Here is a 26,824-nt window from a genome sequence, read left to right as displayed (position 1 = left end):
GCAGGCGGGCGTGGCGGTGGCGCGGGACCGGCGGCAGCTCCGCTCCAGGTTCCCGGAGGGTCTTGGGCCGCGAGGGTCGCGCGCGCTGCGAGCGAACGCGCCAGCCGACCACGGCCGAGCGGGCAGAGGGCGGAGCGTCGCCGCCGGGCTGAGCCGGCTCGGAGCCCGGGTCTCGGCGGCTCGGTTCGGCTGGCGCGGCGATGTTCCACTGCATGCCCCTGTGGCGGTGCAACCGTCATGTGGAGACCGTCGACCGGCGCCACTGCTCGCTCGTCTACGTCCCCGAGGAGATCTACCGTTACGCGCGCAGCCTGGAGGAGCTGCTGCTGGACGCCAACCAGCTCCGCGAGCTGCCCGAGGTGAGCGTCGGCCGCACCTGGGCGCCGCCTTCGGGGTGCGGAGCGAGGCCGGGCCGGCGCTCGCGCCCCTCTCGAACCTTCCGTGGCCGGTGCTGGCTGCTGCCCGTCTCCGCCTCCTCTCGCAGCCCCTGCAGGCTGGTGGCCCAGGCACCCACTTGTGCTCTGCTCGCGTTCTTGCACTCTTGCACTTCTCAGGCTCCCCGGGGTTTGAAAGTGCCCTTTCTCTGTGGCACCGAGCGACTTGCAACCCCTCCGGCCACCCCGTGTCGCTTCTGGCGCCGATGACCTTGGGGGAACTTGCGCCCGGGGCGCGGGAGCCAGGGGATGCGCGTCCGGACGCTCCCACCTGGCGCTGGCGTCCGGGCGGGTGGGGGAAGCCCGGGGCTGGGGTCCTACCCAACCCGGAGGACGGAGCGCGGTCTCGCTCGCCTCGTCCCGCCCCCTGCCCCCTTCCAACCGGTTCTCCCGGCTTTTTCCGACCGCCGGCTGGGACTCGGCAGGTCGGGGAGGAGGTGGGCTGCGTGTTGGTGAACGGCGCTATCTCGGCATCTGGGGAGGAACGTGCTCTGGGCCTTCGCGGGTGGCCAAGCCTCAGCGCCTCTGGAGCTGCCACTGGGGGGTGCGGGAAGAGGGCAGGAGCCGAGCTGGGCCAGCCGGTGGATAGGCAGGCAGGTGGCCTAGGTACCAGGTACCCAGGGCTCGGGCCGGCCCGTGGAGCCGCAGGCAGGTGGCCCGGATTCTCAGGGCTTAGGCCGGCCTTCCCGAACCTGTTGCTTGGAGGGAGTCGCTGCGGATGGCTGTGGCAGCGCTGCCTCGCAGGCCAGCTTTGCAGCCGCCTCTCCCTGCAGTGGCCACGCTCAGCCTGCTTACGCTTGCCCGTGCGAGCGGTACGTTACCTATTCCGAGTTGTTTCTGTGAATCCGTCACTACCGGGGCGGCGCGGCCTAACTTGCCTAGGACACTTGGTGATTGTGCCCTAGTGGGGAGGGGTCCTGGGAGGCGAACTTTTCTGCGACCAGCTTGCCTGGGCTTGAGTTACGTTAGAGGAGGGAGGTGGCCCAAATTCATTGGGAGGTCTGGTGCTGTTCTGAAAAGGTTATTGAGAGGCGGAGACTGCTGGAGGTATAAGATTTTGAGCCTGGGACCCCAAAGTTTTGGTCGTCCTCTAGTTCACACAGCCTTGCACAGAAACGTTCTTTAGGAAAATGTTTTTTAGTGGGTAAAATGACCTGATCTGCCCTTCAGCGCTGTCATTGTTTCAAAACACAGAACTGCGTACTTTTCTCCACTTTTCAAGCCATGTACTCTTTCCGTGGTTGGTATGGAATTGATGGGATGGTTTGTACTGTGTACTAGAGATTATCCTCATTAGAATCTTGGAAAAAAAAAACACCGCAGCTCCCCCTACTTCCGCTTTAGTCAGGAACAGAAAAACCATCTAGTTACATTTAGCCGTTCAATTATACCCCCCCCCCCCCACATATTTTTTTTTTTTTGGGGGTCACACCTGATGGCACTCAGGGGTTACTTCTGGCTCTGCGCTCAGAAATCTCCCCTGGCAGGCTTGGGGGACCATATGAAATGCCAGGATTTGAACCACCATTTGTCCTGGATCGGCTGCCTGCAAGGCAAACAAACATTCTACCGCTGGGCTCTCTCTCCAGCCCCAGTTAATGTTTTAAGTGCTTTCCAATACATGCTTTTGTCTGGCTGTCATCTTCTGTAAAAATGAGGGATGCCGAGTCCTGTCCAGCAATTGGAAAGACATAAACTCACTTTAATTGTCATCAGTTGTACTGTTTCTTAGACTTTTGCTGGTGCCAACGGCATAGAACATGTTATTTGATAATTTTCAGGAGCTTTACAAGGAAGTTATTTAAGATTGAGTGAAAAGACATTCCAACTAGAAACATTTCAGTGCTCTTTGTGCTGTTTTCCTTTGTTTTGAAGAATTGGAAGATTTTCTTGGACTGAATTAGCTTTTTACTGCCTTCTGCAAAGTCTGTGGGTTTTCTTGTAATGTTGGGGAATTCAACTTGGTTGGGAAATTATGGGTTTTGGATTTGTCAGGTATTTCTGCTGATCCTAAATGGAAACTTTAGAAACTCAACACAGCTTATAGCCCTCGGTATAGTAAATATAAAATATAAAATGTTTTTCAAAAGCTATTATGGGCTTAGGAGTAATTATTGTTCTTAGAGCTTTTACTTAATTGTCAAGTTTTCAGGTTGTGTAAAATGCAGTGTGTGTCAGTGTGAGGCTATGAACCAACCAGCATAAATGACTGCCATGTAAACGCATCTTATATTCACAGTGAGTCTTTATTTCACCTCTGACACCTGTATAATTTATTTGCTCTGCTTGCCCCTTTCTTTGCCACCATTTCCATGCCCTAAATTCTCCTTGCTCTGCCAGAGTAGACTCTTGTTGCTGATAAACTATCCAGCTTCTTCTAGTGGTGTAGTGGTCATACTTGGCTGTATATTCTTCTCTTTACAATTTGGAAGCAAACAGATGTTCCCAAATAAATAAAATTTCCCAAAGGAGAATTTCCTCTCTGTCACTTAGCAGTGATCCCTTCCACTCCCAGGCATCAGCCACTTTCTTTGTTTGCTTGTTTTGGGGCACTTCAGGTGGTGTTCAGGGATTATTCCTGGCTCTTCCCTCAAAAGTCCATAGAAAATGCCAGGGATTGAACCCGGGTCAGCCACATTTAAGGCAAGTGCTTTTAGCTTTGACCCTTGTATCACTTAATTTGAAAGGTCTTGACCTTTCTTGCTTGTATTACCCTTGCATTTTACAAATTAAGAGTTTTAAGGAACTGAGGACTTTTCTTTCTTTTTTGGGGGGGCCACACCCAGTGACTCAGGTTACTCCTGACTATGAGCTCAGAAATCACTCCTGGCTTGGGGGACCATATGGGATATAGTAGGAGAGAAAGATGATTTTGATACTGATGTAAGCATTGATAGGAGCAGGTACTACAGCTGTCAGACTGCTCATCAGCTGAGAATTTAGTGGTTAGCTAGCTACCTGCTAACTTCATGCCATAACTATAGTTATCATCCTCAGTAGTGATTTCAATTGAATAACAGTTCCATGGATCCTTTCACAAATATTGTGTTGAATTGGAGGTGACATCAGAAGTTAAGATCCATTTGTGTGAATGAAGTCAGCTGGTCTGTCCTTTATCTCTCTGTCTATCATCTATCTATCTATCTATCTATCTATCTATCTATCTATCTATCTATCTATCTATCTATCTATCTATTTTTTTATGTATTAATTGCATCTTACTGTTCTTCTGTCTTCTTACTATATTTGGCATCAGTCTTCCTTCAGTGGGCCAGCAACCCTCAAATGCCTTTAGCTGTGGAGTTTTCTTAATTTCTAATACCAGGCCCGTGCTCTAGCTTGCAGGCGTGTGTGCCCACAGGAACACACACACACACACACACACACCTCACATGGGGGTGCTTGTGTAAGTCATTTTGCCCTGCTGGTTGAATAATGTTTAAAAATAACTAACTTCTGGGGCGCAAATTGGCCTGGCGAGCTGCGCTCCAGTCGCCCAGTGCTTTTGGGGGAGGGGGGGTCTCTCCTGGCACACCGAGGGAGGCTACGAGTCAAAGCTGGGCCGCTGCTTAAGTGGCGCCGTTGGATCTGCAGGGAAAGGGTTGGGGTGGTCTGAGAAGGATCCGTCGAGACCCCCTTTCCCTGGGGGAGGGTCGGATTTTCGGGGTTCACCTCCCTGCTCTGCGTCGCGGCCCCCTGCGAATCACCTTGAGCTCTTGGAGTGGCAGCTTTCGGCCACTGGCTGCCAGAGAAACAGACCTGCGCGAGCATGTCTTCTGCCTTGGCAAAACCCCAGATGCGGGGCCTGCTTCGTGGCTATGGTGCTGCGGCCTTCTACAAGTTTGGCGTGGCTGAACGAAGAAAGAAGGCATATGCAGATTTCTACAGAAATTATGATTCTATGAAAGATTTTGAGGAAATGAGGAAGGCTGGTATCTTTCAGAGTGCAAAGTGATTTTGGAACAGAAAGAATCGTCTGTTGACTTCTATGGAAGCTTGTCATAGGCCTGTTTCCCCTGACAATGAAACATGAATATTTAAGCTAAGATTTCTCTTGGTCAATAAAGAATTACCAAATGTCATAAAAAAGAAAAACAAAAACAACTAACTTCCAAGTGTATCTAGTTCAATCTCCAACACCACATATATCCTAAGCAGGCAGTGCATATTTTTAAATGAGTGCTGTCAAAGGTTCTTAGCTTAATAACAATACATTGTATCTTCTCACCACCCCATAGCATTCAGTTTACCTTTCAGTTTTGCAGATGATAGTTATCTGTCTGCCTCTTCCCATCATTCTTTCCTTTGCCCCACATAATTTTTTTCCCTGCCCAGTCCTTTCAGAACTGATTCCCATGTTCTTTCATGGATCAGCTGCTCTGGTTCCTTAGTTACCGTGTGCTGCAACAAGAATTGCCATTTTCTCCAGAAGGCCTTTTTTCCAGCCTTGGTTCTCCATCACTTTTATGTTGTTTCCTCTCACCTCCATCATGTTGAAGCAGGTTTTTATGCATTGTAAGTCTGCTTTCTTTGAGAATGACTTCAACACATCCTACAGTAATCTATTGAGAGGATATCCTCCTCCTCTTGAACAAAATTCCTATTGTTTTATTCCTTCCACGTTTCAATTTAGGTCCTGCCTGTGATCCTTCTCTTGTCAGTAGTTCCATCTTCTGAGGGGCAGGATGGTCATTTTTTGAAGATCACAGGCTTTTCTCCATCCATGCATAGATCAGTCCAGTTATTTCTCCCTTCAAATCCCATCTTTCCCCTAAATTTTGACTGCCATCCACTTGGATTTCCTTGGATTCCTGCTTTCAAGGCCTGATCATCTTTTGAGGTCCTCAGAGTTGTCTTAAGGAACAGAGAGCACAGGTGCTCGAATCAGTTCAAATGCAGCTCCATCAGTTGGATATTTTTTCCAGTATGGTTTCCTCACCCAATATAAGAATACCCCTTTTTCTAGTGTCATTCTGGAAATGTCTTATAGGTTTAAGGAATTATAAGATGTCATTCTGGATCCCATGACAAAACACTTTTGGTAAGACAGTGTTAATGTTCTTTTATATTATTTTTTTATTTAGTTTTTGGTTTTGTTTTTGTGTCCCAGCTGTGCTTGAGGATTCTCTGAACAGTACTCAGTGGATTATGCACGGTAGGGGATCAAAGCCAGATCCCCATTCATCTTCTCGAGCCTTCTCCTAAACCCAAAGTACTGTTTCTTAGACTGGAGTTTGAATACATTTTTTCTAAGAGGTTATAATTAAAAACTAAGATTTAAAATAATTTGATGTTCTTTTTTAATAGTAACAGATTATGCATTCTGCAATGGCTAGATCAGCATTTTGTAAATTTTCTCTGAGAATCAAAACATCTACTCAATTGACCTGAGGACCGGCAGTTAATAATCACAGGGTAGAATAGTGGTTTCCAGTCTTTATATCTGTGGACCAGCAATTGAAAACCACTGATCTCTAGGTACCAGAGAGTTAGTATAGGAGGTAAGATATTTACCTAGTATGTGGCTGAGATAGGTTTGGTCCTCAGGGCTACATACAGTCACTTGTGTACTGCCAGGAATGATCCCTAGGCCCAGAATCAGAAGTAGTCTCTGAACATTGACATTGTGGCCCACCCTCACGAACCTCCTGCAAAAAAAAAAAAAAAAAAAAAAAAAAAAGGCACCACTGATCTCTAGATCAGGGTTTGAACTTTTTTTGCATTCATGACCTCTTCACTTAAGAAAGAATTTTTTTTGAAAGGATATGTGTTTTGGGCCATATCCAGCTATGCTCTGGGTTTATCTTCGTTCAAAGATCACTGCTGATGGGGCTCAGGGAAGCTTAAGAAGTACCAGGTGGGCTACATGCAAGACTATTGCCTTAACTGCTGTTCTATGTCTCTGGTCCAGAGGAGGTTTTAAATAGTCGTGCTTATGAAAAATGAAATTAAGCATGGAAATTAAACACTATTATTACATTTTAAAACAAAGCTTTTTAAAAAACAAATCTAGGGTCATGTCACACAGTTTAAGAAGCTGGTCTCTAGGTGGCCTTTTTGATGAGTAGTACCATCAGGTGTTGACCAATCAGTAGTGCCCCATGTCTGAACAATCATATGTTTGATTTTCTACTTATATGAGCAAGCTGAGATGTGTACCTACTCTAGATATTTGTGACAGATGACTAGAGTTGTGTGAACAAAGATTTCATGGCAACTGGCTTGAGAAAAGTGATGGAAAGTTGAAGGGGTCACAGAGTCCATGGTTTGTAGGAAATAAACTTCCAAAGGAATCTGCCCCAAGCAGTGTTGGGTTTAAGATGTGAGAAGCCATGTGATGGCTGTAAAATCGCACCAACATCATCGGTTATGTTAAATTAATGTTGAATTCTCTTTTATCAGACTTTCAGATTCTTTTACTTTATGATTTTATACAAACTATAACATAGAGACACCTAATATTCTCTTTGGACATTCTTAAATATCATTATATTAAAAATAACTAAAGGTGCAACCCTGGAAAGAGTCCAAGAGGAGCATTTTCTCTTTGTAGTGATGATTCACACATTTCTCAGGTTGGAGGAACAATTCTCAGATCTCAGATATCTTATTATTACATAGTTTAGTCCTTTGTTGTTTTCTGTTTATTTTAAGTGTTGCTCCAGGTCTGTCTTTTTATCCCTTGTCACCTTCCTAATCTCCTGCATATTACAGTTGAGGAAATATACATACCTAGAGAAGTTTGCTCCAGAAGAGACTTGATTTAGAAACATTCTGTATCTGTTAGTTATTAATGATAATTATAATAGTTACCACTTATTAAGATTTTACTGAACTCCATTGTATTAAATTTTTTTGTTTTTGTTTTTGTTTTTGTTTTTGGGTCACACCGGCAGTGCTCAGGTTACACCTGGCTCTATGCTCAGAAATCGCTCCTGGCAGGCTCAGGGGACCATATGGGATGCCGGGATTCGAACCACTGTCCTTCTGCATGCAAGGCAAATGCGCTACCTCTATGCTATCTCTCTGGCCCCATGTATTAAATTCTTTACCTAAATTAAATTCTTAAACCAAATAACCTATTTGGGGTGGTGGTGGGGAGGGGAACTCACAAGTAGTGAGGAATCTAGGAACCACTGTCAGTGATACTCAGAGGATACAATGTTAGGACTCAGGAATAGGGTGCTGGGGGCCCAGCAGGACTACTGGAGGTGCTCAGGGTACCCCACAATGGCAGGGGACTGAGCTCAGGGTCTTGTGTCCCTACCTCAGTTATTTCCTTTCCTCAAAACATCCCACTTTCGCCATTGTAATTTCACCTTTGCAAATATTAAACTGAAACTTCCTTAAGAAACTGAGTTTTATGTAGGAACATTACTTAAAAGGCTTATGAAAAACTCAGCTAAGGCCTTTTCTGGGTTATTTGACTTCAGCTGCATCTGTCCACCAGGGAGCTCACCTGGATGTGCAGGCATTTGGCAGTGCTGTGCTCAGGAGGAAACCTCTGCACGAGGCAAGTATAGCTTCAGAAATCTCTTCTCTGGAGTCAAGGCAGGAAGGTTTTAGAGATGCTAACGTACTAACCTGGAAGAAGGGGGAAAAAGCATGTAAGTGTTGCAGAAAGCAACCCTCAAAGACAGGTTGTTAGAATGTGGCAGTGGTGGTGGGGTTGTTGGGGCTATTCTGGGGAGTGATAGGAAAGGGCCATGGGCCAGATTATAGAAGAACCTTGTGATTTTGTAAATGTGTCTTGTAGGCAGTGCAAAGACTATAGGAAGAGGTGCAATACATTTAGACCGCCTCCCAGCCCCCAGTCAAGATAGGTTGAGTGAACTTGGGCATATTATAGAGATAAAAGACTAGTGCAGGAAGAACAGATAATAATGGTTGAGGGGAGCAGGAAATCAAGATTGAAGATGTTGGTGGAGTTCATGTTTATCTGGGCTCAGTTAGACATTTTGCTTGAGGGATAGGATTCCAGGACAGTGAAGGGAAGAAGGAAACCAATCAACAACTCTTTGTAGGGGTCTAAGATAGAGGAAACAGGATTGTTTCTGGGAATGAATAGGAGAATGGCTTCTTTGAAGCTGAGACTGTTGAAGTGTTGTTTCTGCCCTGCCCACTTCCATGCACTGATTCTCTGAGGTTCTGTAAATACTTGCAGGACTCTAATGATCAAGCATTTACCTCTGGTTTGTGCATGCTTTCTTTAGTGTGGGATATATCTACGGTCAATCCATAAATTTCTGAGATATGATAAGCTTTTATGGATTCTTTGGCTGGCAGAGAAGATGAATTGCCAGATGTGTTATGGATAGGAAAAAATTGTGTATTTGGGGGTCATTTATGTTTATAAAAATATACTCTCAGGGATACTGGTAAACCCTGAAGGATCAGTTGTTGTGTACCATGTCATGTGCTGTCAGAGCTTTAGTCTCACCATTCTTCTGATATTTAAGCGATTAGGGTTTTATTTTAATTTATTCCAGGGTAATTTGTTGTTGGCATATCTTATATTAAAATAACTAAAATCTTTGTGAGAATGTAAAAGTATTCACTTAGTAACATTCTTTTAGAATTTACAAAGTTGTCTTGCAGTAGGCCAGTAAAATCACAGAAGGAACTTGCATATAGAATTCCACATCCCCCTGTTTAGGGACCCTTTATTGAGGCTTTCTAGACATTCCATTCTGTGACAGAATGTGCAGGTTCTTTGCTGGGATAAGTAGATATTTGGGATTTCCTTTAAAAGGATCCTTTCATAGCTTGAAATATGGTAGACAAAATATAGTTGCTGTTTATACAAGATCAGAAATAGCAGTGAAAACATTTCTTAGCTGTGAAGACAAAAATCTAACCATGATCTGCTGTACAGGAAGAGAAATTGTGTTCTTTGTGGTGAGGATGCAAGAAATCCTAGCAGGCTTCTTTTTTGCCTCACAGAGGTCTAGAGAAGAGTTTCTCAATCTTTTTCCCATTATGCCCCTTTCTGACCTTGTTTCCTTTCTGTGCCCACTCTCCCAGATCCTATCAGTTTGTCCCCTAGTTTCATGCTATAACCCTCTTTCACAATTTCCACCTATGGCCTTATATGTCCCCTGAAAAACTCTGGTCAGTGGGAATGTTTGCCTGTTTATGTTTGCAGGTTTCTGTCTAGAGCACACCACCAAACATGTTCTTTTTCTTCATGGTATAGTTATAAGGCATGAGGAAGTCATGGGTCAGATCTTAGAGAAAATACATAAAAGAAACTTACAGGTGTCCATTTACTTTCTCTTCGGTATTATTTAGTGGACAGAAATAGTAATTTATTTCAAAAGAGAGAGAGAGAGAGAGAGAGAGAGAGAGAGAGAGAGAGAGAGAGAGAGAGAGAGAGAGAGTGTGTGTGTGTGTGTGTGTGTGTGTGTGTGCGCGCGCGCATGTGAAGAAAGGGAAGGCGAGAAAGAGAATACTTCAAATTTTTAAAAGTAAGATTGGAATGAAAAAATTTTTACTCTGATTATTTTGAAGGCTATGACTTATTTTTTTTTTCCCTCCAGGCTATGACTTCTTATCTAGGTTAGAAATCCTAGATTTCAGAGAGTTTGACTCAGTTGGAAGAACTTTGGCATTTCTGGTTTTTTTTTTTTTTGGTTTTTGGGTCACACCTGGCAGCGTTCAGGGGTTACTCCTGGCTCTATACTCAGAAATCACTCCTGGCAGGCTCAGGGGACCATATGGGATGCTGGGATTAGAACCACCAACCTTCTGCATGCGCGGCAAAGCCTTTACCTCCATGCTACCTCTCTGGCCTTGGCATTTCTGTTTCTAAGAACTGGAAGAAAGAATGGGTTTGTCACATGTTGGGTAGAAAGAGGTGTCACATGTTACTGGCTTATTCCTGAGTAGTGTGGTAAGATGGAGAGGCCTTTTCTAACTGCTCAAGTCACCTTTCTTTTTATAAAAAAGTTATGAAAAAGAAGACATTATTTTTCATTTTTTTGTTCTGACTCTGCTTATTCTTTCAACCCTCACTATACCTTCTGCTCTTTTATTAGGAAATGTGCTTAACCCTGTCACAAACACAGCATGTAGGGACCCTCCAGAGGCCTTATGGACTTGTATTTTCAGTGTAGACTCTAAAGAACTTATGGTGGAACTTCTTGGAGTTGGCATGGGCACCCACTGCATGTGGATTTTTGTGCCTTTCCAATGTTTTTTGGCATAAAGGTAAGTGATTCTATTGCCAGGGACAGGTTGTATTGTAGGAGCTCAGAGTGTGACATATAAACACTGGACCATTTCTGAATGTCTCCAGACCCCATCCTAGAAAAGAAAATACAACCTCTAGTCAACTTTTTATGCTCCAACCCAAAGCTAGGGGAAGATCATCAGGAAGCAGTATCAGCTGATTTGTGGCAGACTCTCTGGTCTGGAGCAAGTAACACAATAGCAGTGAAGGCCAGAATGTGCTTTCTGAGCTTCTCAGGATGGGATATGACTTGGGCTGTGGTGCCTGATTTGATGTTGAAGATACTGAGAGTGCTAACAGTTGTTGTTTTGTGGATGGGATGTGCCTGAATTGAATCATCTGTGGAATTAGACTTGGTTTAACAAAAACAAACAAACAAACAAACAAACAAAAAAAACCTCAATATAAGGGGCCCAAATAATAGTTAAAGCTGGGCTTTTTGCCTTTCACTTGGCTGACCCAGGTTCAATCTCTGGCATCCCAAATGGTCACTTGAGCCTGCCAGGATTGATTGATTGCACACAGCCAGGATTAACTGCTGAGCATCACCAGTTGTTCCCTTACCCCCTAAAATTTCATAATATGAGTATGTGTTGTTTGCTTAAAAAAACTCAAAGAATAAAAATAGTGACATTTTCCTTGATTCCTTGAAGTGATACTAACCATTAACAATTTTAGAACTTGTTACATATTTTTCATATATTGTTGAATATTAGTTTAAATGAAAAGAGGATTCCTGCTTGCTTTCTTTTTAAAATAATATTCACTGGTATGGATGTGTCCTGGATAATATCCATATTGTATGTGTAGATGCATCTCAGCATTGATGCTTTGAAGCCCCATTGTGTTAGTTATGCTAGGATGACTTTATTTAACTCTTGTCTTTATTTATTTATTGCTGGATGTTTACACAGTTCCAGTTTTATGGTAATCATGCCTAATTAATGTTATTATTCATGTTTCTTTTTGTACACCTTACAGATAATAATTTTAAGCTAAATTTCAAAAAGTATCATTTTTGGGTGAAAGAGTATATATTTAACAGTTTTTAATACATATCATTGGATTGGCAACGATTTTTGAAAATCAGAGTTGGAAGACTAGAGAGGATAGAAACTGAACTCAAGAAACTGAACTCACTTTACAGTTACGGGAACAAAGGTACAAAGAAGCAGAGTGATTTATAGAAGGAAAATCAATTTGTGGGCTGCATATCTCCAGTTTTCATGATCTTTTTGGGGCTGGAAAGTTAGACCTGTAATCTGTAATTGTCCCCACCACTCTTGTATTCTTGAACAACTTCTCATGATCCTTCTCAGATCATCTTTTATCAATCAGGTATTTGTCCCAGGTCTTTGGAACTAAGACTGACATGTAAATCTTTTTCTATATCTCCTCTACTCCTTAGGGAGTGAAGTTTAAAGACCATGTAATGTCATTCATGCTGTCCAGTAACTCCCATTGCAGATGAGTGCAACTATTTTGTGTCTATCCCTCTGATTTATTTCACTCACCATAAAAGTTTCCATGTTCATCTATGTATAGGAAAATTTCTTGACTTCATTGTTCCTGACAGCTGCATAGTATTTCATTATGTATATGTACCACAGTTTCTTTAGCTACTCATCTGTTATTGGGCATCTGGTTTGTTTCCAGATTCTGGCTATTGTAAACAATAGTAAACTGCAATAAACGTAGTTGTGCAGAGGCATTCTTGTACTGTGTTTTTGTCTTTCTAAAGTATATCCCCAGGCGTGGTATAGTTGGTTCATATGGGAATTCAATTTCCAGTTTTTTGAGGACTCTCAAATGGAGATTCTTTCTGCCTAACAGGAAGAGTGGCATGGAGCAGACATTTAATCCTCCTTTGAAAAGCATGCTTGTGGAAATTTTCTGTTCTGTTGAGGAGTGGAGTTAGAAAATGGTTCTTGAGCTGAACTTATTGAGAGTCTACTCCAAGGAGAACTGGACTCTGGCGTCTTTTGCATGTGAGGGTAGCATCATGGTAGAGAAGAAATAGCCCTGGTTTTAGGTCAGTCCTGGATTCTTTTCCTAGCAAGAAGATTCTGTTCCATGCAAGAAACATTATGGCCTCAAGGAAATCTCATCTCCAGAACAATAAAATGTCCTTATCTGAGTGAAAAAAGGATGTTGTCAGTGTTGTTCAAGGTTCCTGGGAGTTCTGATCTCCTTGGCTGATAATTTGATGTCTTAACTGCCACAAAGCTAACTTTAGGAGTGCCCTGCCATGCTTGTGCTCTATGCTACATGAATTTGCTGAGTGAGGTTTATTTGAACTGCAGTCTAAGCAAGCTTAATCATTATCATCAATGCCTTGGTAATTTGGGAAGACTCTATAGTCAGTTGATGACTTCCAGAACTAATTAAAGAGAACCCAATCAGCAGATTTTTGGGGGGGTTAAAACACCTAGATGCATGTACATGTCTTCGAATATTGACGTTCTCCCCCTTTGTCAAATGCTTTTTTCTAGCTTTTAGAAATGGGAGCACAATGGGAAACTTGACTGGGATTTTATGTGTGTTTATCAAGTGAACCCAAACAATTTAGAGGGAATTTTTTGGTTTGCTTGTTTTTGGGCTACACCTAGGGTAGCTCAGGGGTTACTCCTGTCTCTGTTCTCAGAAATTGCTCCTGGCAGGCTCAGAGGACCATATGGGATCAGATGGTATACAGGGGATCAAACCTGGATCAGTCCTGGATGGCTGTATGCCGGGCAAACACCCTATCCACTGTGCTATCACTCCTGCCCCAAGAGGGAATTGTTTAAAGCTTTACTTACATGCCTGAACTTCGTCCTGGAGACTGGTGATAAGAGTTCTCGTGGTGGAGTAGTGAGGTAGTTCAAGAGTATTGCACAAACCTAGCATGTAGAGGCCTTGAATTTAATTTCCAGTGACCCTTGAGCACTGTAGCATCTGATTCCCCCTCCCCTTTTTTAGAATTTCCACCATGTTTATTTATTATTTATTTTTAATTTAATAATTTTAATTTTTAATAAATTTATTATTTATTTATTTTAATTTTTTATTTTTAATTATGAGAACAAAGATGCAAAGAAAGAGTAAAAGGTAAAGTTACAGTGGAAGGACAATCACCCATAAACAGAATTCTCAGAAGTCCCCTTGCTGATATCTGAACTTTGAACTTTCAGCCAAAGAACATTAAGAAAAATAAATAGAACCCATGTACAATTACTTTGTTCCTCAAGTCCCCAGATTGTAATGCGTAATATTTCTTAGCAGCACACAAAGCGATCTAATGCCATAAAACTTATGTAACTCCTTAAACATTGAAGGCAAAGTACTTTTTTACATTTCCATGCACATGCATATTAGTTTAAGTTAACCTCAAAAGTTTAAGTGGGTTGTTTTTCTTAAGGATTAGAGTCAAACAAAGGAGCACAGTAAAAATGGTGTTAGAGTGGCAATTATTGTTTGCATAGGCCCACCAAAATATGAGGGACATGGAAAGGAAAAGCCTTGGCCTAAATACAAGAAGACCCTGTCCCTGAAGTTTCCTGGCATAAGACCAACTCTAGGCTCCAGGCAAACTAGTTTGTCCAATCCAAGTCATTGTCTGTAGTGCCATTACACTCTGTTGTTGGTATCATGTTTCTGTATTAAAGATCCTGGAATCTGCATATCCTACATTGCAGTCAGGGTGATGCGGAGCGATCTCTCGTTTCACCTCACATTTAAAGGGCAATGCAGAGAGCCCTGTTTTGTAAGCAGGTCCTTGTTGTTGTTAAGTCTTCTTAGTGTTAAGGGAAGTCTTTTTTGAGCAGGTCGATGTCAGAGCAGTGGTAAGGTCTTCCCTGGTAGAGGATTGCTTCCAGGTGTTGTTATAAAAAAACTTGGATGTTTCATAGATAGCTTCTCTGGTTCAGGGGTGAATGGAGAATGCCCATTCTTCTGAGGCCTATGCCAGGTCATTATATCAACGTTCAGGGTGTAAGGTCCCATTGCTTTACAAGATTTGTGTGTTCCAATCTCTATTAGATAAGAACGTATTTGTATGTATAGTATTTTCCCATTTTAATGTGTCTATGCAAACAAGAAACAATGCCATGTGGCCTTATCGGTGCATATGGGGGCTGTAAGAACAAGTCCAACAATCCCCATGACATGATTCAATCATAAGCATTAAGCTGAGGGACTCTTTCACCAAAATTCCTTATTGAACAGCTCACAAAAAGAAGAAAAGATAAAAAGTGGGTAGAATCGTCACTGTAAAAGAATACTTAGTAATAATAGTTATAGCTGTCAAAGAAAATACACTTAAAATATTCAAAAGACATATGTGTTCATTTTATGTCTTTTGAAATAGTTGGAGGTTATTAAATCCAATGCCTGACTTTGGTCTGTGATTAGGACTGTGCAGTACTGAAGTTAAAAAGAGTAAATGTGGGGTACTGATGGTTGGGGGTGAGAGACTTAAGGAGTAATAATGAGCTTTGTAGGGGTGTGCGAAAAGGAAGAATCTGTTGGCACAGGAGGTCGGTCTTGGTGCCTAACAAGTTAAGAACTGAGGGTAAAGAGGGTTAATTTAGGGGAAGATAGAGAATCCTGATTGGGAGATGAGGGAGTAGAAGGGGCTCTGTGTGGGGGAGGGGCAGTATATCAAAGGGGCTATATACGTTGTATAGATGAATTGTTTATGGATTAGGCTTGGCAGTCAAAGAGGATCACTGTATAGGAAGTCACGTCTACATATACACTGATTTTAGAGACCTATTTGAATGTTATCCTTCAAATCTAGGGCATTCCATTTTTTTTTCCTAGAAACAACCAAGAATTAAGAACATTTTTGGTGAAGTTAAAAAGTATATATGGCGCACCAGCACATTTGCGAAAATGAATAATAGTAAGAAAAGACCCTAAAGGGGTCCAGTATGCATAGGACTGGAGTTTGTTTCCCTAACTCTCCCCCCAGGGCCCGATTTACCAGACCTGGCCCTGAAGACCAGTCTGGCGTGGGGGGTGGGGGATCTCAGTCTCCTGCACTAAGTGGTCAGCCCAGGGGCCCTATGGCTAGCTGTCCTTCCCAGAGCCCCCAAACATACCAGTAGAAGACACCCAGAAGTCCTGGCATGTGGAGTCTTCTGAATGCAGCCCCTGCCTCTGTAGTTTGTGCATGCATAGGGGAGGGATTTCTCTACCCCCCTCCCCCCCAGGGCCCGATTTACCAGACCTGGCCCTGAAGACCAGTCTGGTGTGGCGATGATCCCCCCCCTTTTAAAAAAAAAAATAAAAGAATGTGGGTTTGGCTATGTGCAATGCTGGGGCCTTAATCCCTGCGCATGGTCTTTAGTTCCATAATACTTCTCATTTAATCTTCATGACATTCATGGTATAATTTATCAAACATATTTTTATTTTACTGTGAAGGACTTTGTGGCATGGAAAAATTATTAGTTTACTGTTAAGTTCCCACATACCACAAGTAGTTTGGAGATTTGTTGATCAAATATAATCTGATTTGAGAGCCAGGGCTCTCAAGGCCAAACATGGGAGATGATGTTGTCTGCACTGAAAGCCACTTGATGAGCCAAGAATCTGGTCTGTTCTTTGAGAGGAAAAGGAGAGACAACCATGATTTTGGGGTGTTTTTGGCATGGTTAAGAAAAGAATGATAAGCTGAAATACTATTAAGAACCAGGCCACAGATTTTAATGTGATCATTCAAATAATCTTATAAAGAACATTAATGGCACTTTGGTGCTGGATTTCTTTCTCCAGAAAGTAACTTATATAACTGCACCTCTATTCTTAAATTGTAAGTACCTTTATTTGGGAAAATGATGAGAGGCTTACCAAACACAAAAAGCACTGGTTTTTATCATCATGGCTTCTCATTCTAATTCCATTCATAATTATTCACTTCCTATCCTGTTTGTCTCTGTTATCAAAGTTGATTTCAAGTGATTAGCTTATGAGGCAATCATTAGTATAAAAGTTAGTATGATAAAGGTCATTATTATAAAGTGGTTCTGATGTGCTTTTGTGAACCACATAGCAGTGGTGCTACAAATGGATGTGAATTTGACCAAGTTAATAGAAAATATAATTTTTTTGTTTTGTTTTTGGGCCACACCGTGTGATGCTTAGGGATTACTTCTGGCTATGTGCTCAGAAATTGCTTCTGGCTTGGGGGACCATATGGGATGCCAGGGATTAGACCCAGATCCAGCCTGGGTCAGCTGCATGCAAGGCAAATGCCCTATTGCTGTGCTATTGCTTACCCTAGAAAATATGTTTTATAATATACTGAACTTCCTAGTAGCATTTGATAGTCCTAAAAAGGGAAGAAGAGAGGAAAGTACCGTGTGTGACCTGAATCTCAAATAACTATGAGATTTTGACAGTACATAGAGGCTAGAAGGAAATCAGTCCAATCCCAAATTTTCAATCTCCATTTCCCACTACTTAGTAATTAATTGTTGAAAAATATAAGCTATTAACATAGATATACCAGAGGGATAAAGTTACTGTTTGTGAGATGTGATTTTTTTAAATAGTATTTGAGATTTATATATTGAAGAACATATAAATGTATGTGGGTTCCTAGTTGGGTCATTAGTTCAGCACAAAATCCTGAGAATGTGATGGTACTAGAGAGTTTAGAGAGTTGCTGAGGTCACCTGGTGGTCTAGAGGGTCTCAGGGATATGCTCAACAATGCTTGGTGGGGGGCTTGTGGTCCTGGTAATCAAACCCACATTAGGCATGTACCAGGCATGCACCCTAACTTCCACACTGTCTCCCAATCCTTATATGACCTCAGCTTTCTTTTGGTTTTCAGAGTTAAGCCCAAGTTCAAGGCATTTCTGAGATTCTGAGATTCCCTGGTGCCCTTCCTCTGTAGAACGCTTAGTCCTGGAGAATGAGAAATAGATTTGGAGATTTTTTTTTTTTGGGCCACACCCGGTAACACTCAGGGTTTACTCCTGGCTATGCGCTCAGAAGTTGCTCCTGGCTTGGGGGACCATATGGGACGCCGGGGGATCGAACCGCGGTCCATCCAAGGCTAGCGCAGGCAAGGCAGGCACCTTACCTCTAGGGCCATCGCCTGACCCCAGATTTGGAGATTTTTTTATATACCTATAGTTTCAGCATAAATGTATGGCTCAGAGGAGGCATTTCATTATCTCCTTGCTTAGGAAGTTTGAAGGAAGGTGGTTTTAGTGTTGGCATGTGGGCAGTGTTGGGTACCCCAGTGATTTGCTGGCTTTTTTTTTTTTTTTTCTGAAGCTTTTTTCTCCTCAGTGGCATTCAAAGGGATAGCATAGACAGACTCATAGGACTTGCTCTTACTCTAGCTTCCTCACATAGTGGAAGCAGGTAGGCAAAGAATGGGAATCAGGGGTTTAGGAAGGGATGGGGAGGAAGGCAATTGCAACCTGGATTTTGCAGGAACTTCCTTCTTTCCATCTAAGATAGGTAGTAGACAGTTGGTAGTGCTCTAGTTAAACCCTGTAGGTCTCTTGTGTGTGTTTGTTTGTTTATTTATAAAAAAGCCTCTTTTTGATAAAAATCTTTATTTCTAAGCATTCTTTCAAAAGAAGAACTTACACTCTCATCACTTCTATTCAGTATAGTACTGGTTGTATTTGCCTCAAGAAAAAAGATATCAAGGACAAAAGGAAAGAAAGAAACCAAGCTCTCACTATTTGCAGATGACATAGTAGCATATATAAGACACCCTAAATACTCTATAAAAAAACTTAGAAACAATAGATTTGTACAACAGTTAAATTCACATTTGTGCCTCAGAAAAAAATTAAGTACCTTGGAGTCAAGTCAACTAAAGAAGTAAAAGACCTATATGAAGAAAAGTACAAAACATTGCTTTTGGATGAGAAAGCTGAGACTGGACACTCGGGTGGGACACAATCTGGCTTAAATCCAGATCTATTAGCCTCTCCAACCAGGTGCTTTTCCATGTCCATTATTTGGTTTGGTAGACCCAGCCCAGTGGCAGCCTTGAGACCTTCATGCAACTCCATGCATCGTGTCCCTTTGCTTCCTAAGGCCTTTGGGATACCAAAGCATGATAGTGCCTGTGCTTAAATTGTCAGAATTTAGTGTTGGTGTCAGACACCAGCAGATTGTGATGGGACCTATCTTCTGTTTTGTTTTTATATAGGCACATGGACCCATCTGTTATTTGGGGTCCATGTGTGCTAGGGATTGAACAATAAGCCTTGCATATGCTAGCCATATACTCTGTCATTTGAGCCATATCCATCCCTCACTCTTAGGCCTAAGATAGGGTATAGGCAGCTGAGGCTTTTTGTGGTTGGAGGGCAGGGGTTTGGCAATGAATGCTGGGTCTAAGGGAGACTGAAGACTTTGAGGTTCTCTAGAGAGATTTCCTATTCCAAGAATAAAGCCAGATTTCAAGGACACACCTTGCTAATGGGAAGAGACAGGTGGATCCATTCTATGTCCAATTCCACCATCAGGTTTCTTAAGTTTCCCCTTGGCCACAGGAAAAACAACACAGATGGGTCCAGTGTATGTTAAGCAAAGGGCCCTATGGGAGAGCTGGGTATGTGGACAGGAGTGTCATTTGTACAATGAACATGAAGCAATACAAATGCTGGTTTCACTTAAAGGAGCTCCAGTGGCAGGATGAGAGGCTATGAGGTGACTGAGCATGCTGGTGCTGTTTAGGCAGAGAAAGAGGAAGCCTCAACAAGAGTGTGAATGGTCTGAGAAAATAATGGAACTGAGCTATGGGTATTGTGTCAGCTTCAAAATATTGCAGATGCCTGAAAGGAGGCACCTGGGGGAGGTCAGTGTGCTAGGGTATGGAATGGGAATGGGCAGGAATATCTGAAGTTGGGTGTAGGTCTTTAGTCATAAGAAGTGCAGGATGTGAGTCTTGCTTATTGGAAGAACTCCCCTCCATCCCCCTCATTAAGAGTGACTGTGGGATGCCTGTGAAGGGCATGTGTGTTGAGGAAGATGAGGTCTACCTGCAAACAGACTTGTGGAAGAAGCATCCTTTGTAGGACAGCTGTGGCCCTTCTCTGGCCTCACCAGTCAGGTAGATGGTGTACCAGTTCCTCTCTGCTGTCCCCTCACTCCCACCCAGTCTTTGTTGTTATGTGAGACCCCCTAATTTTTTAGTGTTGACATCATGCTCAACAATTTCAAAAATGCCCCGATAGGGCTGTGTGGGCTGCCCCTTTGCACTGTTTGTTCTGTAAACACTTTGACATTTCTAGGACCATGGGGCAGGAAGTAGAAATTGGATCCCAGAGTTTTGGTACTGCTTTATTTTTGGAGCTCTCACACCATTTGGGGCACAGAGATATGAGAAATCCAGAGCTAACTAGCTAATTAGTTTTTCAGTAGGAGCTAATAAGAAATGAAGCCTGTGGTTCAGGCGAACTGTAGATTGTGACTCCCCATCCCCTCAAATGCCAGCTCCTTCTGAAATTCCTGCACTTTTCTCCATAGAGATCTTTTATTTATTATCTCTCATCCCCACCATTTTTGGGTTTTGATTTTTACTTTCTCTTTAACTTCTTCACAGCACTCTTCCTCTTATCATTTTTTCTAATTTCTTATTACTGAATTTTATCTCTAGCACCAGATAATTTTCTTATAGGGTATAGCTTGAATTTATTTATGTTGATTAAATTTTTAGTATAATTTGGTGAAAATTTATATTCTATTTCCTTAGATTTTGTGTGGTGGTGGGATTTAGTGAAGTGTACTTAGGAGTTCAACCCAGAGATGTTTAGAGAATTGGGATAGGCTTTCAATGCCAGGACCCAGAACTGCTGAGCTGTCTGGGCAGAATGGTGCTGGTGGAAACTGAGACCACACTTTGTGCTGCTCTAGGGACAAATTTGCTGCTAACTTTCAAACTCAGGGGCCTCTGAATGTAGAGCATTAATCCTCTGACCTCTTGAGTTGTCTCACCAGCATTTTTATTTTTTTTAATTTTATTTTATTTCATTTTATTTTATTTTTGTACCCAATTCACAATACAGATGAGGCAAAGGGCCTGGGTTGAGGTTATATAGGTTGCATTTACTGTACCTCCTCTTTCTATACAGTCAGTGTAAAGAACACAGCCTGTGGTAAGAATTGGGAGGTCTTTTCTTTTCGTTTCTTTTTTATTTTTTAAATAAATAAATATATATAAAGAATCCTTCACCAGTGCAACATTCCCATAGCCAATATTCCAAGTGTCCTTCCTCCCCACTCCACCCAGGCCTGTACTCTAGACAGGCTTTCTACTTCCCTCATTCAGTCATATTTTGTTATGATAGTTCTCAGTGTAATTATTTCTGTGACTGCACTAAACTATCCCTGTGGTGAGCTTCATGTCAGGAGCTGGACCCTCCAGTCTTCCTCTGAGAAGTCACTGAGAATCATTACACAAATGTTTTTTATTTTTCTCAAAACCCATAGATGAGTGAGACCATTCTGTGTTTATCTCTCCCTCTGACTTATTTCACTCAGCATAATAGATTCCATATACATCCATGTAAGGAAAATTTCATGACTTTATCTCTTCTGATGGCTGCATAATATTCCATTGTGTATATGTACCATAGTTTCTTTAACCATTAATATATTGAGGGGCATCTAGGCTGTTTCCAGAGTCTGGCTATTGTAAACAACACTGCAATGAATATAGGTGTGAGAAAGGGATTTTTGTATTGTATTTTTGTGTTCCTAGGATATATCCCTAGGAGTGGTATAGCTGGATCGTATGAGAGCTCAACTTCCAGCTTTTGGAGAAATCTCCATATCGCTTTCCACAAAGGTTGGACCAGACGGCATTCCCACCAGCAGTGAATAAGAGTTCTTTTCTCTCCACATCCCTGCCAGCACTGCTTGCTTTCATTCTTTCTGATGTATGCCAATCTCTGTGGCGTGAGATGGTACCTTATAGTTGTTTTGATTTGCATCTCCCTGATGATTAGTGATGTGGAGCATTTTTTCAGGTGCCTTTTAGCCATTTGTATTTCTTTTTTGTCAAAGTGTCTATTCATTTCTTCTCCCCATTTTTTGATGGGGTTAGATGTTTTTTTCTTGTAAAGTTCTGTCAGTGCCTTGTATATTTTGCATTTTTCATTTTTTCCACACACTTCTTAAATAATGATGATTACAGAAGATGGAAAAATTGTCACTGAAAGGCCAGCTATTTTTCACAATAGATTCATTTGTTGATTTAATAAAACATAAGTTCTTAACACTATCCTATGAAGCATGGTGGAAGAGGAAATTTTCTTCATAATTTGAAAACTCACAATAAAACTTGCCAAGAAAAACAGAAGCTGGAGAAAAGAGGCTGCAGTTGCAGACCCAGAGGCTCTGGGAACTGGAAGCCACATTGGTGGCATCCATTCTCTGATTGCACACTCCTCCTAGCCATGCAATGGCAGCATAGGACATAGAAAATATCACACTACAGTGATGACAATGGGGGAACAATGCAGGCCTGCACCATGCTTAGAGAATGAAGATCTTAGCTCCTATTACCAACCACTTATTAAACCTCTCAGATAGGCACTTTAGAGAAGAAATATGGAGGATGTTCTTAGAACTCAAAGAAAGCATGTACTACAAAGCTGTAATTATTAAAACAGTATGGTATTGGAAGAAAGTCAGATTCTCAGATAATTGGACTACATTAAGTATTCAGAGAATGTTCCTCCACTCATACAATAAATTATTCTATTATAAAGGGGCAAGAAATAGAAATTGGATCAAAGAAAGCCTCTTAAACAAGTGGTGTTGGGAAAATTGGCCAGCCACATGTAATAAAGGGAACTTAGACCTCTCTTTAAACAACATGCACAAAGGTCAAATCAAAATGGGTTAAAGACCTTGATATTAGACATGAAATTATGAGGAATGTTGAAGGAAACAGGCAAAACACTCCATGACATTAAGATTGAAGGCATCTTCAAGGAGCAAACACCACTGTCCGAACAAGTAGAAGTAAAGATAAACAAATGGAACTTCATTAAACTGAGGATCTTCTGCACTTGAAAGAAAATATTGATTAGGATACAAAAGCTGCCCATTGAATGAGAGGAACTACTCACCCAATATCAATATGATAAGGAGCCCCTTATCATATCTAGGTTATACAAGGTACTGGTAAAACTGAACAAGAAGAAATCATCTAACACCATTAAAAATGGGGAGACAAAATGTACAGATTAAAAATGTATCTCAAAGAAAAATACAGATGGCCAAAAGGCACATGAAAAAATGGTCCACATCACTAATCATCAGGGAGATGCAGATCAAAACAATAATGAAATATCATCTCAAGCCCCGGAGAGGGGCACACATCAGAAAATAAAACAAGAACAACCAATGCTGGTGTGAATGTGAGGAATAAGGTAATCTCTCATTCACTGCTGGTGGGAATGCCATCTAGTCCAACCTTTCTGGAAAACAATATGGATATTCCTAAAAACCCTGGAAATTAAACTCCCATATAATCCAGCAGTACCACTCCTACAGATATTACCTAGGAATATAAAAACACAATACAAAAATGCATTCTGCACTCCCATAGCCATTGCTCTGCTGTGTACAAATGCCAGAATCTGGAAACAATCCAGGTGCCTGACAACAGATGAGTTGCTAAAGAGACTGTGGTATTTCTACACAATGGAATACTACACAGTTGTTATGAAAAATGAAGTCATGAAATTTGTTTGAACATGGATAAAAATGGAGAATATTATGCTGAGTGAAATGAGCCAGAGGGAGAGATAGACACAGAATAGTCTTACTCGTCTGTGGGATTTAAGAAAAAGAAAAGACAGTACAGTAGTGATATTCAGGAAAAGAAAAATTCTATAATCACACATGTTTCACCTTCCAAGTTTGGCCTGGTTTAATTCCTGTGGTGACCCCCATTCTCCAGACCCATTTCTGGGGGTTGGATTTTGTTGTGCGAAGCCTCACAATAGTTTTTGTTTTCTAACATATTCAAACATGAAGTTAGAAAAAAACTACAAAAACTGACATATACATTTCAGTTTAATCTTAATGGTTTTTAAACTTTTTTCTTTATTGTTTATAAATATTGCTGGAAAATAAACAAATTAGAGCATTTGCTTTTCATGTATCAGATAGTATTTCTTTGTAAGACCTTTCTTTACTCAGACTTCCAGGGAATGAGCAAAAGGAAATGGAAACATATTCCCTGTCCCTAGATTGGGAGGATTAACATGCTTAAAATGACAGCATTCCCCAAAACATTATACAGATTTAATGCAATTCCTCTACGGATACCCATGAAATTCTTCAAAGAAGTGAAATTCATTTTGCACAATAAACTCCCAATTTGTACTACAAAGCAGAAATCATTAAAACAGCATGCTACTGAGAGGCCCAGCTGCCTGGCCTTGCCCTGGGGTCCTGGTCTGGCTTGGGGGTCCCATTCCCCTGCACTAGTGTTCAGTGCAGGGGGCCTGTCGGCTGGCTCCCTGGCTCAGTGACCCCCATGTGCCAGTTGGAGGAGGAAGGTGGGGTCCTGGTGTGTGGGGTCTGCTGAACCGGGCTCCAGCCTGGCCTGGTTTTTGTACATAGGCAAGGTTTGAAATAAAAACAAAAAACAAAAAACAGCATGGTACTGGAATAATGATAGACCTTCAGATCAGTGGAATAGACGAGTATTTAGAGAACAACCTCCAGATATGCAATTAACTAATCTTTAAAAAAAGGGGCAAGAACTGCAAAATGGAGCAAAGAAACCCCCTTCAGCAAGTGGTATTGGGAAAACTTGTTAGCTACATGCAAAAAAGCGAACTAAGACCTCTGTCTAACACCATGCACAACGGTCAAATCAAAATGGATTAAAAGACCTTGTCAAACCTGAAACTGCAGTGTTACTTGTTCTAGTCCCTATGAGTATACTATGGGCCTCTTAAGTGGCTGTGATTCAATTTGCTGTTTTTATCTCCTACTGTTTGTGGGGCCTCTGCCTCTCATGTATGTTTGTAGATAGGAGCCCTCATGTGCACACTGGAGCGGGTCCTGAGAAGCTGTATCTGAGGCCTGTCTCTAATTCATTCTTCTCACAGGTCACTGCAATGTGGTAATTGTCTGGAGAGAAGTCTTGCCATATCTTAGGAATTCTGCAGGCTGTGAGCTGACTTCTGCTTTGTTGTTGTGCTTCCAGGAAAATCAAGGTGTTCTTTTTATTTTATTTTATTATTTTATTTTATTTTATTGTTTTCTAGTGGGCAGATCTGGTGAGGTCATCCTTTCTGCTGTGTCCACAAGCAAGTGGAGTCGGGGTTCATTTGTGCCCAGACAATTGTGCCCACAAAACTTTTGTTTGGAACAGTGTTCTTTATCTTCTTGGAAGATTGACAGGGCAATTTTTACAGTGTTTCATTTTTACTTTTTATACAAGTACTGAGAAAGAAGGTCTTGATTTTGGCCGTGTTTCTGTCAAAACGAAACACTTTCTGTATCCAGGATATAAGCAGGTTTAATGAGTATCCAAGCATGTTGCTGCTTTTGGGTTTTCATCTCACCTTTGTAACTTTTGAAGTGGAATAACTCTGCATTCTTTTCCTGCTAATCATTTAAAATTTTAACTGAATCTTTTGCTTTTGTAATGTGTGCTCATCTGTAAAATGCTTGGAGGTATGTCTGATGTAATTCTAGTTTCTGAAGCAGTTTTAGGTGAAAGGCTTTAATCTTCAATGCCCTAACACTTTTTTTTTTTTTTAACATTGTTTTGGCATATAAATTATGCTAAGTGGTGAGCAAAGGGCACTTGTATTTTCTTGTTTAGTATGTTTCTTTATTCTTGCCTTGATAATATTTGAGATCATTTAGGCTTAGATTACATGATAGATAATGATCTGTATACTCTTATTAGGTAGTAATAATTCTGTATTTAGTGTATGATAGAATATATAAATATATTTTTGACTTGATTCCCATATTATCTTTCCACAGGATCTTACATTTTATGTGAACAATAACCACACACACACACACACACACACACACACACACACACACACACACACGACAAACAACACAGGGAAAGAGGAATCACAAGAAGGAAAATTTAAATGCATGGTGATTATCACTAAAAAGCCTTCGTGTGTTCATTCTGAGTTACCAAAATCTAAATAGAGCCAAAGTCATGCTTTTGAATAGAGCTTTATTGCAATAAGTTCTATACATTGTATATTAAAATTTCCTTTTAGGTTACTTTTACATCAAATCCCTATTTTGAAAGTAACCTCTTGAAGAATTATAGAAGCCACCACTAAACACCCCATTCTTTCTCCTTCTTCTCAGCTAGTTGTGAATGCTCTCACAAAATTTTATAAATTAATTCTAATTGGTGCACATCATTGATAACTACATACAGTAAGCTTGCGTATCATTAAGAAACAATTCAGTGTAGATTCACAAAGTGAAAATTTTTGTAAGCAGCACTATGATCAACAAAAGAGGGATATTCTCATCCCAGTTTCATTATCTTGCTCCCACTGTTCTGCTATCACAAGGGAAACAAGTCTGATCTCTTGCTTCACAGATAAAAGTAATGTGATCTGCTTTTATTTATACTAATGGGTGGAAACTTTTTGTTATGTGTTTTTTGGCCTATACTTGGTTAAGCCTAGCTATGCTTAACTCCTAAGGGGAGAATGTATGTGGGTTAAGGGATCAAACCCATGTTAACTATAGGCAAGCCAAATGCCCTGCCCACTATACCATCTCTTTGGCATGGCAACTCATTTCTTTAAGATGAATAAAACTGAGAAATCTTGGGAAGATATTTATTTGATTACATAGGAAGAAAGCAACTACAGAAATAACCAGTGTGATGAAGGAGTAAAGCAGCAATACTAAAAAAGTGACAAAAGATCAAAACTAAAATAAGATATTAGCAATAATATAATATTAAAATTTTTCAATGGTATGGCACATCAAATAAATGGTTAGTTTTAAATTATGGTAAAAAGGAAAATTGCTTTTAAAAAGGGAAAATTCTCTAATTGTTACCACTGAAAGGCAGGTAGTATCTATAGGGATACCTGAGTTATAATATCTAACTGCCTAATCTATCTTATTTTTCAGAGAAGTAATGTAAAATTCAGATGTTTATGTAAAGTATC

At 41.3% G+C, this 26,824-nt stretch overlaps 2 protein-coding genes and 1 non-coding gene across 3 annotated transcripts in view; 2 read left to right on the top strand and 1 right to left on the bottom strand.

Moving 5' to 3' along the window:
* Positions 1–200: 200 nt before the first annotated feature.
* Positions 201–26,824, top strand: part of LRRC1 (leucine rich repeat containing 1) — a 170,228-nt gene continuing 143,604 nt past the window's right edge. Inside the window, exon 1 of the mRNA XM_049777648.1 lies at positions 201–359. Coding sequence (XP_049633605.1) covers positions 201–359 — 159 coding nt within the window. The remainder of the gene's footprint in view (positions 360–26,824) is intronic.
* On the top strand, positions 4,204–4,480 carry LOC126013605 (cytochrome c oxidase subunit 6C-like). Its single transcript, XM_049776720.1, has one exon. It carries the CDS (start codon positions 4,204–4,206, stop codon positions 4,387–4,389), a length of 186 nt encoding a protein of 61 aa, XP_049632677.1. The 3' UTR covers positions 4,390–4,480.
* LOC126014781 (small nucleolar RNA SNORA51) lies at positions 20,667–20,799 on the bottom strand. Its single transcript, XR_007497777.1, has one exon. It is a non-coding gene; the product is annotated as a small nucleolar RNA SNORA51 (small nucleolar RNA).

The sequence above is a fragment of the Suncus etruscus genome, chromosome 7 (assembly GCF_024139225.1).
Source record: "Suncus etruscus isolate mSunEtr1 chromosome 7, mSunEtr1.pri.cur, whole genome shotgun sequence".
Taxonomy (NCBI): domain Eukaryota; kingdom Metazoa; phylum Chordata; class Mammalia; order Eulipotyphla; family Soricidae; genus Suncus; species Suncus etruscus.
The sequence above is the reverse complement of the archived record's forward strand: the minus strand, read 5'-3'. Positions and strand labels throughout refer to the sequence as shown.